General features: G+C 40.2%; 1 protein-coding gene across 2 annotated transcripts in view; it reads right to left on the reverse strand.

The window, feature by feature from the left end:
• Nucleotides 1-16,090, reverse strand: part of HS3ST5 (heparan sulfate-glucosamine 3-sulfotransferase 5) — a 315,479-nt gene that overhangs the window by 171,165 nt on the left and 128,224 nt on the right. For both annotated transcript variants that reach the window (XM_054970504.1, XM_054969835.1), the window contains exon 2: nt 3,842-4,039. In XM_054970504.1, coding sequence (XP_054826479.1) covers nt 3,842-3,879 — 38 coding nt within the window. In that variant the 5' untranslated portion in view covers nt 3,880-4,039. The remainder of the gene's footprint in view (nt 1-3,841; nt 4,040-16,090) is intronic.

Raw genomic sequence — 16,090 nt, forward strand, 5'->3', positions numbered from 1 at the left:
TAATGCATGATATTCATCTCCATCTCCCTGACCTGATTGGTCAAGGCTAGCCTGATCTCGTTAGATCTCAGAAGCTAAACAGTGTTGGTCCTAATTAGTACTTGGATGAGAGAACGTGAAAGGACATCTAGGGTCACTATGCAGAGGGAGGCAATGACAAACCACCTCTGTGCGTCATTCATCTTGAAAATCTCAAGTTCAGCAGCAACTTGATGGCACTTTATACACCCACATTCATCTCCATCATCACTTCCCCCTGTAGTTGCCAGGCCATAATATAGTGGTGACAGTAGAAGCACCAAGTTTACAACATTGTCCTGTCAGGGCAGCTCTAGACCTACATTACCATAGACCACAGCACCAAGCCCTCCAAACCCTCCTTGCCTACTGCCTGCCCACTGTGCCTAGTGTCTTAATTTCTCCTTAACCCTTCTTTGGGTATCCAGCACCCCCAATTTCACAGTTTTTCAAGCTGTTGCTTATTTTCTGCCACTTACTTTAGTCAGTCTATCTCTTGCTCAGTGACCCTAGCTTTCTCTCTTACTTCTCCCAGAGCACAGAAGAAGACCTGTAACATTTATTTGAAATTCCTATTCTCATGAGCCATTTTTAAAGTGACAATAATGGTGGCACACATGTGTCAGAATCAGGCCTATTTCCTATAAAATGGGAGACAGGGTGAAACTAATTTAAAACATAGCAAGCATAGATGGAAAAGGGGATCTGAATCCCTCCTCCATCCAAACTACATCTGTTTTTCAGAGAATGCTTCTGGTAAAAAATAGAGAAAATTATTAAGTATCCCCTCCATCTGCCATTTTATGGGAAATCAGCATGATCTGTATTAAAATGTCCTGTCTCCCCAGACTTATTTCCAGCCCTCAGACATTCTCTGTCTATTCCTGAAGGTCTGAGCTGCAAGCTGCTTTGGTCCCCAAGAACCTAAACTTTCTGAGCCACTGCACCAGCTGAGTCAAGCTGTCCCAAGACCTTTACTACTATTCTGTTAAAAGATATCCCCATTTACAGGCAACAAGTAACCCAAGGAGGTGCAACAAAGCAGTAACAGAAATCCAAAGAAAATGTATACATATAGAAATAAGTAGTATCAAATGAAACAAAGGTATTTTGTAACGTGGGATTGCCAAATGAAGTTCAATGTTACTACGGAGTGAGAGATAGTTATAGGCTAAAGGAGGTTTTGCCAAATGAGGTGTAGTCCTGTTTCAACAAACTCTTTTCAACCGTCTGTTGCATCGTTCTGTATTTTGGGGTTAAACACCACATTACAAGGTTGACCTGTATTTTTTCTCTCTACTTAAAAAAAGAAAAAGAAATACTATCCAGAGGAGAGAACATAGCAATGGGAAGGAAGTAGTTAACAGTTACCCTGAAAACATTCTTCCAATCCATCCTAGCTACTTCCAGAAATGCAAGGGGGAAACGACTGATAAGTCTCTCTATTTTTTCCTCCAGAGAGGGAAAAGCAGCTGTATGGTGTTATTTTAGTGACAAAATGGCCTCTGAGGGGAAAGTGTGAAGCACCTGGTCTTCTAATGCTGCTGCTGCAATCAAATGTGCATCCTCCTGAGGATGCATTACATAGTCCAAATGAAAAAGCAGGAGACCAAACAAAGGTTTCCTGGGTAACATATATTTTGCCCTGCTTATGTTTATTAAGCATGTGTGTGGTACATTGATATTAAGGGGATGTTTGGACCACGTACGTTAAAAAGGAGGTTAATTCAAAAAGGTGCTCAGCCTTCAGCCATGAAGTTAACAACTGTCTGTAAAGTCTACTTTTTGTTCATTAAATTTCAACATTCCCTATTTATTAGTGGTTCCAACTGAAAGAAATTACTTCCTCTTACTAGTTTCAGCAAAGACTGTTCTTGATGCTGCTGTTACATTTATTATGCAATTTTTCTTGAGTTTTGAAACCTAATTAGTGTCACTGGGATATATGTCTCTTCTGATGAAGGACTACATGTTTTCTGCCTCCTACTTAAAGCTTATATCCAGAAAAAGCATGTACAGCATGTATACAGTAGTCATAACCTACTAAAAGGCTTAGAGATTGATTACCAAGCCATAATTCTGCTGAGAATGTGTGTGTTGTCAATCAAGAGGGGATATTACAATATCATAACACTGCTAAGTTTTAGCTCTGTCTTTATTAATCACCAGACTCCATAACATTATAATAGACAAGGCAGATAAATTAAAAGATCTTGTTAATCATACCCCTCATCCATTTCCCTTCAGAAATTCAAATTAGATGATAGTTATTCTACAGGACATCTAGATAGCCATCCACTTTGGATCTAGTTTTATTTATACTTTGTCCTGAGCCAAATGGGTGGATATTTTTCAATATTTTAAATAGTTAATGAGGTTGCTATAGCAGACCCTTGTTCTGTGCTGGGACCAACATCTGCTAAGATCCACATAAAGGTGAAAAAGTGGAGAAAGGGAATTCTGAGAAAATTCTAGAGGTAAAACAGAATCCTTTGTTAGATCCACAGGCTAGGGTCTATGCAACAGGTTGCTTGTGGCTGTTAGATGAGATAACAGGAGCTTCAAGATCTAACTAGATACTGATTCATGATCAGATCATCTGTTAGGCTAAAAGATAATGGTTTGGATCCACTGTAATGTTTCTACAGGCCTAAGGATTTCTGCCCGCAGAGTATGACATTCTCGGCATCCCCCTTCCACAGCAGCTAGGATTTCAAGGAGAAAGTTGTGATATACAACCCAATGATTAGTTCAAGATCACCCGGTGTGCTTCATGACTGAACAGGGATTTGAATCCACATTTTCTCAGTCCAGGCCTAATCACAGCATCATTCTGTGTAAGAAACTAAAAATAAATATCTGAAGTATGCAACTTAAAAACAAGTAAGAGACACACACAAAATTCATTTTTAAATTATTCAGAAACTTTTCTGATTATATTTTTTAAAAGTTTTCTCTGAAAAATGTAAACATATATATGTCAATACTTACAACATTCCAACACAACATTGAGTTGCATGCAACAAACATACATAAATCATACATTCAAGTTAAAACCAAAGAAGTCAATATAATATTGATATTATAGCGTGTGTTCATAAATGCAGCAAATGGTTACCAAAAGGGCAGTAATACTCACTAACCTAGTATAATGAGACACACTCTCACTCATGAAGTAAAACAAACATACTCATTTGGGTTGATAAATATGAGCAGTATGAGGTAAGATCTGAGAATCCCCATGGATGAAAGGAACTGAGGACAACACTTATCTCTGATCAGTCCTAGGCCAGAGAAAACCCCAAAGTCCAAAGGTTTTTAATTGAGATAAGTGGACTAGAGGGAGAACACATGCCAGACCTTCTGTTACTCTCCTCTGCCCGAGTTTACCTGGTGGCCTCATTAAACTAGTTTCAGATCCACTTCTTCCACTGGACTAGCATAAATATAAATCACTAATCAGTCTCCTCATGAACACAGTTTTTTTATCCCATGCTGTACCGTTCGTTTATATTTTTATTATGAATTTATTACAAGCACAGCTATTTTTCTTTAGGGGGCATAGCATTCCATATTTTGCAATCAGGTCACATTCGTTTCTGGAGACAGAAAAGAAAAATCTGTTGAAATCACTGGATGCTTTTTTCCAGCAGCAAAGTTGTCCCATATCATTCCTGCTGATTTTTCTCTCCCAAGGCTCAGATAATGTTATATAGTACTAATGTACGGTAAACATAAATGACAATAAACACCCTCCCATACACACACTAGTAATTTATATACAGAAACAAACATTGCTAAATCTTTCAAATACTCCACCAACCTTTTTATCCTTTTGCTCATCCAGAAGATCTGGTACATCTACTTTAAACGTGCTTTCAAAGAAGAAATTGTGCCTGCAAGTCTCCAATGTTCAGATACTTCAGAGTTTATGGAAGAGATCACTGATACGATAAAAAAGCTTCAGACGCAAAACAGATGACAAGCCATGCCTTCTCAAATGCGATCCCACTTCTTAAGGCTGCAGAAGAAAAGGAAAAGAGTTATTGTTCTGAAAAAGCAATAGTATTTAAATGTGTTATATAAATTTGAAACAATAATGCAGGACAAGGCCACTTCTCTGTTACTGTTTTTAAAAAATGTGTAATTGCCTTCTAAGCAATTCATTCATAACCTTATTACATAGTTTTTTTAAAAAAACCCTAAAGATAATGTATTGAAACCAGACTAAATTGGCCATTCCACTCCCTTCCTTCTGCAGACCCCACTCAAATAATTCCTCAGGGCCCCCTATCTCAGAGAAGCAATATTTTGGAGAGATCAGCAGGCCACCGCGGGAGGCAGGAAAGTTTCATTCTGCAGTTGGAAAATTTAATCTGGCTCCAGCTCAACAGAAGAAGATTTGCACTCCTATGCCTTGATCCAGTTACAGCAAGAAGTATGCATTTCTTGATACTAGGATACAAAAGGGGACTCCATGTATTTACTGAATTTCTGCATCCAACACCCAGGAGTTTCTGACTATGACTTCAGTTCTCTCTCCCCAGTATTGTTGCCAGGTCCTCTTACCCTTCCAGTGGAGGGGTGGTCTTGGCACTCACCTTTGCATTGCCCTGAGAGTGCTTCTCCTGCACGGTCCCATGCCTTTGTGATGATGTTACTTCTAGGAAGTTCGGGGCCCAAAATGGCCTGCTGCAAAGTGTGGGAGCATTCTCAGGGTAGCATGATGACATAGCTTCCAGGAATTACATCATGACGCAGCCCTGTGAGCACACCTGGGAGGCCTATTCCCTTTTCCCCTCTGCTGGCCAGGTGAGTGGGGGGGGGTGGAGGGTAGGAGCAGGGATCTCTCGCCCCCACCGAGGGACCTGGAATCCCTACTCCCCAACAAGTGATCACCCTCTGTTCAATGGGAAAGACCTCATGCCCATGAGCAATTTCATACAGACAACTGCTGACAAAAGAATCAACAGATCATATACGTATTCTGAAATATTGATGTGTCTGACACTCATTGCTTCAGCTAATGCAATGTACCTCAGAAGGTTCAGGTGCTTAAGAACCAAAACAGGTTGCAGCCCAGAACTTTAGTATTAAAAAGTCAGAGAACATATTCTCCTTTAAATTACGACTTTCTCCTTTAAAGTGAGGCAGAGTTCTACAGTATAAATAATTTCCCAAGTACAAGTTAGTCTTCTAAAATAATTACTTAATGCATCATGATTAACCCAAATGCTTTGTTCATGGAAACATTAATCTGTCTACTCAGCTTCCTAACATTATCACAGTATCAGAATCTTCCCAAAAGCACCTAATAAATGCTTTACACAGAGCAATATAAATAGTTATATGAACCACCAGCCATAATACTGTAAGATAAACATTTAATGCAGAAAATTTTGAATGTGGTATATGAAAATAGATGTTAGAGACAGGAAAATATGAAATAATACATACCAAAGCCTATGATCTACTTTTTTATATTTTCCATTAGTTTGTGCAAATTGACTATGTAACTGGTTTTGATCTATATTATATTATATTATGAGTTTTGACATTCAGTCAAAAGGAAACATGGTCAAGTTTATGCCACTTGAAGATCCAAACACTGCTTTTTAAAAATGTAACTTTATTAAAAGTAGTTCCATGAAAACATAACTTGTCTCCTTGCACTCTGATTCAGTCAGTCTAAAGAAAATAATATTATTATAGAAGTTTGGCCACAATGTTTCTCAAACAACTGATAGCATCAGTGGACTTTGAACAAAATTCTTGAAGGAACTTCCTTCCTCTCACTTTAACACTTCTCTTCTTTAGGCTGCTCACTGAAGCCTGCTTCTCTCACAAGCAGGGGAACGGAAGAAATGAAGAGAACTGTACACATACAGATCATTGTAAAATATTTCCACCGTACAGTACTGTTCTCTATCAACATCTTTAAAAATTCCTTCTTAAACTGCAGCATACAAAGTGAGCTAACAATATTTCCTAGCATTTGACACTACAACCATACTAATGAAATTATCCTGCCATTCCCTCATTTTCTTTGATAATCTGTACTGTCTTGCAGCAGTCTGCAAGTCAGCACAATTTTTTCCACCTCCAGTTTACATTTATGTCATAATCTCATTTTAGTCTAAATCTTGCCAACTTTAATTATATTTACTCCAGGTTCTGAATGTGTTTTTCTTAAAAAAAAATCCAGAGTGAACAGTTCTAATTTCATCTAAGGCAAACAAACAGAAAACAGACTTTCCAGCTCCAGATACTCAGGTAGGGTTGCCAACTCTGAATTCAAAAATTCCTGGAGAGCTGAGGGTGGAGCCTGTGGATGTAGGGCTGCCAGTACCCCAGTTGGGGGTGGAGGATCCCTCATTTCCAGCCTCTGTCCCCCACTACCACTCACCTGACCAGTGGGGGAAAGGTCCCAGTGGGGGCAGGCCCAGGAGGCAAGAAACCTCTCAAGCCAGCCACAGCAGGTGCACTTTCCATGGGCACAACAATATCACTTCTGGAAGATCACCCAGGTAAGTGCCAGGCTCTTCTACTCCCACTAGAAGGTTAAGGGGACCTGGCAATCCTATGTGGAGGACAGGCTTTGGGGAGGAGAGGGATCTCAGCAGGGCATATTGCCATAGAGTTCACCATCCAAAGCAGCCATTTTCTCCAGGGGAACTTATCTTTGTCTTCTGGAGATGAGTTGTAATTCTAGGAGCTCTACAGGCCTGGCCATGGAGCCATACTAAGCAGAGTTCTAAACCCACTGACTTCAATGGACTTAGAAGGGTATAATTGCACTAGATGGCACTTTTTACTGTTCAGCATCATCAAGGCAGCAAAGAAAATGTGTGAAGGAGGCACCCTGGCAATCTTAAAGAGTGGTTCTTGCCAGGCAAGTAGCATAACCTGCACAATGATGTCCATTGTGCTGGCAGGAATTATGGGTTAATATTACTGGCCAATGTGGATGATGCGAAACAGATATGTACTTGACCTAAACCTATGCAACCAAGGGCTTAATCTGTGTAAGAATCTAGCCCAAGGCCTATACTGAAAGCCAAGAATAAGGCATGAAATATTGAAAATAACCAGATGAAAAAGTGCTTCTGAATATGAGCGGCATGTTTTTTCTTTCATCACCAAATCAACACAAGCATCCTGAGTAGGAAGGAAGGAGCATGCCTTTCTGACAGGCCTAAGCTTTTCTTAAAAACTCATTCATTAGGAATGAAATATATGTCTTTATACCTATCTTACATTTTTCATCCAGAATATGTTCTTCTATACTCAGCCTTGAAGCAATATGTGTCAAAGCCCATATCAGTAAAAAACAAAATGATCAGCATGAAATTAATTTTGTGTAAAAAAAAAGTAATTTGTGTAATTGTGTAAATTGTGTAAAAAAATTGTGTAAATTGTGTAAAAAAAAGTCAATTTTTAAGTTTAGGGCAATGTAAACATTTCTTGAAATCAAGGTATTACAAAAATCAGCATCCCTGTCCTCTCACTGGCCAGTGTGACAATTTTAACTGTGCAATGCAAGATGAAGCATTAAATGTGAACTGAGATCATAACAAATGTAATACATGGTAATATGAAAACAAGGCAAATAAATTGAGTTAAAACAAAGAATGGCATGCAAAAAATCATATCCTTTGGAACAAGATTCACATGTATTAAATGTGGAATCTAAGTATAAGATTTTGATAATATAAAGATGATGGGCTGGCTACAGACAGTAGGAATGTTCCCATTACTAGATTTACTCCCTCCAAACACTCATGTATTCTGCACCCACTTAGGATAATTCCACACTTAACACAGAAAACATTGCTGCATGTTTCTGTATAAAGGACAAGTTAGATCCAGGCTTTGACACAGTCCCATATTGGGCCCTAGTTGTGCCCCTTTCATGTGCCCTTGGCAGGGTTAGGCCAGTATACATGCAGGACTAGGTAATAGGGATCCCATTTCCCCAGTGGGGGTGGGGGATCCACAGCTCCCAGCCTCCACCCTCTGCCACCTCTCACCTGGTCAGTGGGGGGGAGGGGAGGCACAGGAACTGGCCGTTGATTCCTGCAGCATCATACTGGAAGTGATGGGCTATACACAGGGCTGATTTGATAAGACTCAGCTCCCAATCTAGCAATGAAGAAGTGGTCCAAAGCGTGTGAGGTAAGTTGTCCTGGCATGCCCCCCAAACCTGTCCCCCAGTTTCAAGTCTGGACGAGATGGCAATCTTAGAAGGAAGATCAACACTAAGATGCAGTGCAAAAAGGCTTGAGATTCAAAGGGGGGGGGACACTGGCCAGGCCAGCTGCCTGTCATTCTCACCTCTACCTAGTGATATAGATAACTCTGCCTCAATGGGAGTGGCCCAATCTCTAAAAGAGTGGGTCTGAGATTACTAGGGGTAAGTGGGGAAATAGGAGTGGGATCTGAGGAGAAGGAAGGAAGGAAGGGTCATCCAGTTCCTCCAAAAGGATGAAATAGATGCCCCTGACTTGCCCTGAAGACAGGACATCAGGGAGTGCCCTAAGAAAGAGACTCGCCAAGCTAAGAAGGACAAGAAGAAAACAGATGGGAGGTGCTAGGAAAACCACCTCACTACTGTGAAGATACATGGGACAATCCTGTAATGGCTAAGAAAGAGACACACCAAACTGAAAAGGACAAAAAGGAAGCAGATGGGAGGTGCTAGGGGAACCGCCTCACTGCTGTGGGGATAAGTGGGACAGTCCTGCAACAGCCGAACTCCTTCCACCACAGCTGGGGACAGAATGTGGCGCTAGAGGAACAGATGTCCATGTGCCACACTTTGGTGTGTGGTGCCCCCATGGGGTGATTCCTTCCCCAATGCTATTTAACATCCACATGTGCCCCCTTGCCCAGGTGATTCATAGCTTTAGGTTGGGTTGCCACCAATATGCAGATGACACCCAGTTCTATCTGTTGATGGATGGCCAGCCAGACTCTGCATTGGATGCCTGGGCCAAAGGTCTAAATGCTGTGGTGGTATGGTTGAAACAGAGCCGCCTGAAACTGAATCCCCTGAAGATGGAGATCCTGTATCTAGATTGTGAGATGCCAGGTTTGGGGCTCTGGCTCTCAAACCTTGACAGAGATGCAGTTCCGGTCTTCATTGACAATGAAAAGCCTGGGCATGTGCCAGGACCTGGTTTCAGTGATCCATGCAATGGTTACCTCCAGATTAGACTACTGCAACTTGCTCTATGCTGAGCTTCCCTTGGTCTTGATCTGGAAATGACAGCTGGTCCAGAATGCAGCGGCACAGGTCCTTACAGAAACTCCATTCAGGGCACATATTCATCCAGTGCTGTGCCAGCTGCACTGGCTCCTGGTTGAGTTTCAGATCCAGTTCAAAGTATTGGTTCTGGTATTCAAAGCCCTTAATGGACTGGGGCCGACATACCTAAGGGATGTCTCTCCCATTATGTCTCCCACAGGGCCTTGCGCTCTGCAGATAAGCAACTATTGGTGGTCTCTAGCCCAAGGGACATTCACTTGTCCTTGACCAGGGATAGGGCCTTTTCAGCTCTGATTCCAGCTTGGTGGAATGCACTCCCATTGCAGATTTGGTCCCTGTAGGATTTGTTGCAGTTCTGCAGGGTCTGTAAGACAGCGATGTTCCGCTGGGCCTTTGGTTGAGGACTTTCTTCCTGACTGCCATGCCACATTTTTCATCCTACCCTGGGTGCCATTCCGCAGCTGACCCTGTAGAATTTGAGTTTATATCTTTTATAGCGGCTTAGGTATTTTAACAATGCCTGGAATTGAACTGCTGTGATTGGTGGTAACTTTTATAGTTTATCTGTTTTTAAGCCTGTATTTATAGATGTTTTGTTGATGCTAGCTGCCCTGAGCCCATTTGCAGGGAGGGAGGGATATAAATCTAATAAAATAAAATAAAATAATATAAGATGGAACGGATGGAACTAACGATTGAAATTGGGGGGTAGAGGGGCAGGCTGAGATAATTCTATTGACTATGAGGGTCTGATTAGATGGTAAGTTATATGCAACTCATGTTCAATGTGTGTCCTACCAATCACATTTAAAAGAGGGGGGAGGAGCAAATTGGCTCATGAGGAGGCAAGAGGAACCAGGAGACATGGGGCAGAACCAGGATACATAATCAGGAGACTGTGACAGTAAGACTAACAGCCTACTCCCATGGGTCCATTTCTGCTTGCATAAACTTGAGGGGTGGGAGAGAATAATGAGGCTCCTCCTATTCCACACACATTTTGGAGCCCCCCTCCCATTTTAAATGGGAGGCATCAGGTCACATATTGCCCAATCAAACCCTGGGTAAAAAAGAGTAAGAATCCCCGAGACAGACCTGCAGGGAGGGCTTGAAATCCACATTAATTACTTATTATTTAAGCTTGTATAAACTACAAAATTCCAGAGACAGAGGAGAGCAAGACTATGCCTGTAGGTCTTACTCCCAACTACCAAACATTGAACGTAACCATTTCAAGAGGCACATGAATAGGAGAATGTTTGTACATGGCCATATTTTATATTAAAACTTCCGTGTACTACCTTGTGCATGCAGAAATTGTTTCCTATGCAAATAAATGAGTCCCTTTGGTTTGTTGAGATGACATAAAAAAATAATTTTGGCAAAAAAAGTTCTTTATAGAGCGCAATATTTATTATGAATGCCACCACCTAATCTGAACAGATTCAGCACTAATACTTTAATTTTCCTGAAGTGCAGGCAACTGGAATCCTAGATAGTGGACTCTACTATATCCTACCAAAAAGTTTCTCTAAGCAGAATGTAGAATCTATCAGCAGTTGATAGAGACATAAGTAGACATGGGCACGAACCATGGAAAAACTGAACCATGCTGTTCGTGGTTCGTGGCGTTTTCACGAATCAGGAACCACGAACTCCCACAAACTGGGGCAAGTTCATGAACCAGTTCGTGGTTCGTGGGGTTTAAATGCCCCTTTCCAGCCACTTAGCAGCTTCAGGGAAATGAGCATTTAAACCCTACGGATCAACTGCTTATTGGGGAAATCCCCAACAATCAGCTGATCATTTTAGGGGTGTGTGCTTCTTCAGGAATGGATTCCTGAAAAGAGCCCCTTTCCTGATGCTTGCAAGCGGCAGGGCCCTTTAAACTATCAGCTGGCAGATGGCAAAGGGCGATCCCCCGCCGCCTGCCAGCTGATAGTTTAAAGGGACCTGCCGCTTGCAAGCGGCAGGGCCCTTTAAATGGCTCAAAGCCCACAAATCTCCCTGAGCAGTTTTACTAATCTTATACCAACTCATTTAAGTTCCAGCAAAAGTCCTTCAGATCTTTTACTTCAACAGGACTTTCAAAAGGAGCTTAATATATAGCTGATATACATGCAGGTGGAGCCCTGAGGATGGAAACAGCTGGATTTTCAGCACTTCCCTCCTCCCAAAGAAACAAACTCCTCCTCAATGATTCTTCCACAAAACAAACCTGTTGGTGCTTCCTTACATGCATTTGTGCATTCTGTCTACTTTTTCCCTTAGGTTAAAAAGAGGTTTGCAATTACGGACGAAAAAGATTGCTGGTGAAGTACAAGCTAAAAAAAAAAATTAAGTGCACTATGTCTTCTGCATGCATTATCCTTTCTTCTGAATAGACTGCCATTATATTTTACAGATTATCTATGCTTTAGAAAAGAAGCTTTCTTTAATGTTTCCCCCCAAGTGAAATCTTGAATTTGTATTTAAGAGGCATGTTAAGCTGATAAGTGGAAAGTAGACTGAATTTAAGACAAGTACTCCCTCTCTTTTTTGAGGATATTTTTAGCTCGGAATACACAAATAAATAAGCCTATACTAAAGTAGATATAAAGAGCAATTCAATCAGTGCCTGTCTTGATCTGAAAAGCACTGTCAATGGTTCTGCATCCGGAGGTAGAGAAACCACTATGACTTTGCCCATCTGTCATAGGTTCTATCACTATATTTATGTGAAACATGCATCGGAAGTATTGGGAACATAGCTGTAAATGTACAGTTTTTACTTAGGCTTAATGTATGGTATTTAAATCCTGATCAATCACAGCAAAGTATATAATCCTAACTACGCAAGTATGCAGTAATCTTGACAGCCTACAATTAAAAACTGAAGGCACTGGGCAGCTTCGGATATACTTATTTTTAGTTTGTTTGTCATCATGAGTGAACACTTGATTTTTACCTGAAACCATTCACAAATTTAGCAAGCAATCCTACTGCTTAAAAATTCTTGACAAACATTTGTGAATATTGGGTAGGACACTCATAAAATACAAGTCTGCTCACTTACATACACATAAATGCCTATCCCATGTCAGCTCCCTCTTCCCAGTTTCCCCAAGCCAAAATCCTCATCCTTCAGAAAAGAGGGGACCCGGCACTATGTCTTATGTATGCATTATCTAACATGGGAATGGTTTTTAAACAGAGGATAGGTTCCAACCTATCTTTTCAGTAAATCACTCTTCTGAAACTTCTCTGCTAATGTTGATAGGAATTGCAGGGGTTTTTTTTTGGTTTTTTTGCAACCTACTGTACTGCATGAGCAAGCTGGAAAAACTATTAAAACTTCCCATCGATCACAGTAATTCAGCTAATTCTGAACCATGTTTACAGGCCAGGTTGGTATTCGTGTGATGAGGAATACTGTCAGCTGAACAGATACAAACACATCCAAAATACATCATGATTTAAATAGTGATTAACTCACCAATGTGAACCTAAGAGGTACAAGAAAGACAAGGAGCAATGAGAGGCATTCACCCACCTGAGTTATGTATTTCTGTATGCTGTGCTCTCTGTTAAACACACTGCCATCCCCGAAGTAGGGCATATTGTACTGGAAATGCTTTGTGACCCAAAATAGAGATTTTATCGATACATGCTCATCATAAAATTATTATATTTATTTATTTAGTATGTTTTTATCCTACATTTCCACCAAGGACCTCAGGGCGGTACATATGGTTGTTCTTCCTTTCTTTTTACAACAACACTGTAAGGCAGGTCTGGCTGAGGGAAATTGACTGGCTCAAGATTACCCAGCAAGCTTCCATAGCAAGCAAACATTTGAACCCAAGTCTCTACAGTCTTAACTAGGACACACACTATAAAATGTACACACTATGCAATATGCATATTATAGGCACTAAAATAACAGAGAGCAAGACCACTCTTTCTGAAAAGGAAAATCTCTGCCATTTTGCACCTGTAACAACAGAGAACCATGCTGAAGCTCTTAGTATTTTCTGAACTTTTTACAAATAACTGAAATTCAAAGTTCTTTAAGTACTTCTATAACCTAACCATGAAAAAACGATATATCTATGAAATGTCTACAGCAGCTATAGGAAAACTAGTTAAAACAGAGAATTGTTACTCAAAACTAGACTGAATAGACAACAGCAGTTTCTCAAAGGGCCTTTTGAAGCAGCATTAATGTCATTTTCAAAAATATGTTGAAGTTCTGCAAACTTTTATTCTGTTACATAAAAGAGAGAACACTACATTGCTCTCTTACCAGTGACCTCAATAGAATAAGAATGATGTTGGCTGGTTCACTTTCAGATTTTATTTTAGGATATAGTGTATCTTTCTCAAAAAGAGACAACACTAAGAGACATAATTTCTCAAAGACTATTGCCAGTCTGAACAGGAGATAAGCAGCTTTTCCCTCTTCTTTCTTGCAGTCCTTGCAGAAACATATAAATATTCACAACTTTATCTACTCTGATTATTTATCCTTTGCACAGCCACCCATATTTTCTGCAAGAAGATAAGCACCAAAGAAACAGTATGCTATTTTCCATCTTCATGAAGGATGCGGACCTGTTATCTGGAAGTTCTCTATCATCTAGAAATCCATCATAGCAGCCCTACAAAATGATACAGTGTAACTAGTAGAGCAGCCTTGGCCAATGTATCAGAAATATACTGACATTCTGTTGAATTCTGAAGAAGAAAAAAAGAAATATACTGATGATGACTCTTGTATAACAAATCTGGTCATATACACACAGCCTTTTTAAAAAAACTTCAGCTCAGCTAATTGACTGACATCCAAGGGACAGTAAAGACAGGACTATATCCCCTTCCCGATTAGTTAGATTATAACTTTTTAAAATGGGGCACCTGAACATAGCTCTGGATGCTGGATTGTAAAGGAAAACAATCTATTTTAAACTCTATAGATAGCTAGGGGGGAAATGGTAAGCATCCCATTCTTGTGTCATTCTGCTGTTCCACATCGCCTAAAGCACAGCAACTTTTCCCATTTAAAAAGCTGTCCAGGCTACTATTACACATGCACCATATAATTTGGTTTGGCCACAGTCCAGATATAATGGCCAAAACATGGTTTGCTGTTTTAGGAATAAGCCTGGGTCTCTTCAGGTTCACATCCTCTTCCCTTCACTTCTTTCTTCATATGAAGGACCTCATGAATGAATTCATGGTAAGCCATAGTTTTTACATCTAAATAGCTTAATTAGGATTAAAATCCAGATAATAACAAATTACAATTTGATACAAATTTACAAGATTATCATAAAAATGACCACACACAAAGTGAAGAAGAAAGTGTGTAAATGAGAAAATTCTCCAAGCTCATTCTACTTGCCTCAAATAGGTCACTGGCAGAGGCAGCACACAACACTCCATAACTAACTAATTGCCCCTAATGTCTGAGCCACACAATAGGAAAAGTCAGTAAAGTTGGGAGGCTCACATAATACTTGGGAGGAAAGTATTACAGTAATAGCATTAGGCTTTTCTTTTCATCTCCTGACACTGCTGATTCATCATCTGTCTCCCTTTCCCCGCTCTCTACTAGAAAAGCCAAAGGAAAGGAATGGATTCTGCAGATAAGAAAATTTTAACAACAACGATGATGATGATGATAACATTCGACTTGTATACTGTCCTTCAGGACAACTTAATGCTCACTCAGAGTGGTTTCCAAAGTATGTTATTATTATCCTCACAACAAACACTCTGTGAGGCGGGTGGTGCTGAGAGAGCTCCAGAGAGCTGTGACTAGCCTAAGGTCACCCAGCTGGCTTCAAGTGGAGGAGTGGAGAATCAAACCCAGCTCTCCAGATTAGAGTTCCATGCACTACACCAAACTGGCTCTCTTTTCTGTGACTTTTGTAGCATTACAGCTCTTACCATTGTATACTGTCTCTGTACTGCTAAAGGACATCTACATGATGAAATTGTTTCAAAGCAATCAGACCCCTGTGATTTATGGGGGAAAATAATGGTATCTAACTGGGTTTAGACTGAAACAGATCATACTCTCTAGAAGGGGGGGGGGGTTGACAGAAAACCCTCCTATGTGGAATGCAAGTACTGCACAAGTTCCTATCAGCAGAGATGGTCCTTCAAGTACGTAAAACTTGGGACATGAAGGTAAGCACCAGTATCTTAAATTTGAAACAAATTTAAATAAACAAATAGCAGCCAGTGAAAAAATTTCAGTGGAATGTGCTATTGGTTGGCAAACCCTGATAACAAATGGGCTGCTGCATTTTGCAACAGCTGAAGTTTCCAAATTGTCTCCAAGGCCAGCATATTACAATAATTTAACCTCAAGTTTACCATAGAATTGATCAACGTGGCCAGATGTTTCCATAAATAGTATGAATTTTTGAGTCAAATACAGCTACTCACAGTAATTATTCTAAAACAAAACTTGTATCTAATAAGACACCCTAACTTTTAAAAGAGTCCTTCAATGAAAGCTGCACTCCATCAATAATAAGAGAGAACTACATCATTCAATTCAGATAGTACAACCAGAGACACCTCATTCAGTTTTTTATCCCTTAACCCAAATCTGCATGGGTCTATTTAGTACTACTTTAGCAGTAGCCAAGTTTCTCTTCCAATTAGTTAAGGAAAAAACTTAATAAATTTTTAACACTATACAGATTACATACTAAAAATTTTGCCGTTTAATTCTAATTCTAGTGTGGCACTGCTCAGTGCCGAATAGGCTGCATGAGCAGTATCATTAAAGTAAAGACTGTCTGCACCAGA

Source organism: Eublepharis macularius, chromosome 1 (genome assembly GCF_028583425.1).
Source record: "Eublepharis macularius isolate TG4126 chromosome 1, MPM_Emac_v1.0, whole genome shotgun sequence".
In the NCBI taxonomy this organism is placed as follows: Eukaryota; Metazoa; Chordata; class Lepidosauria; order Squamata; family Eublepharidae; genus Eublepharis; species Eublepharis macularius.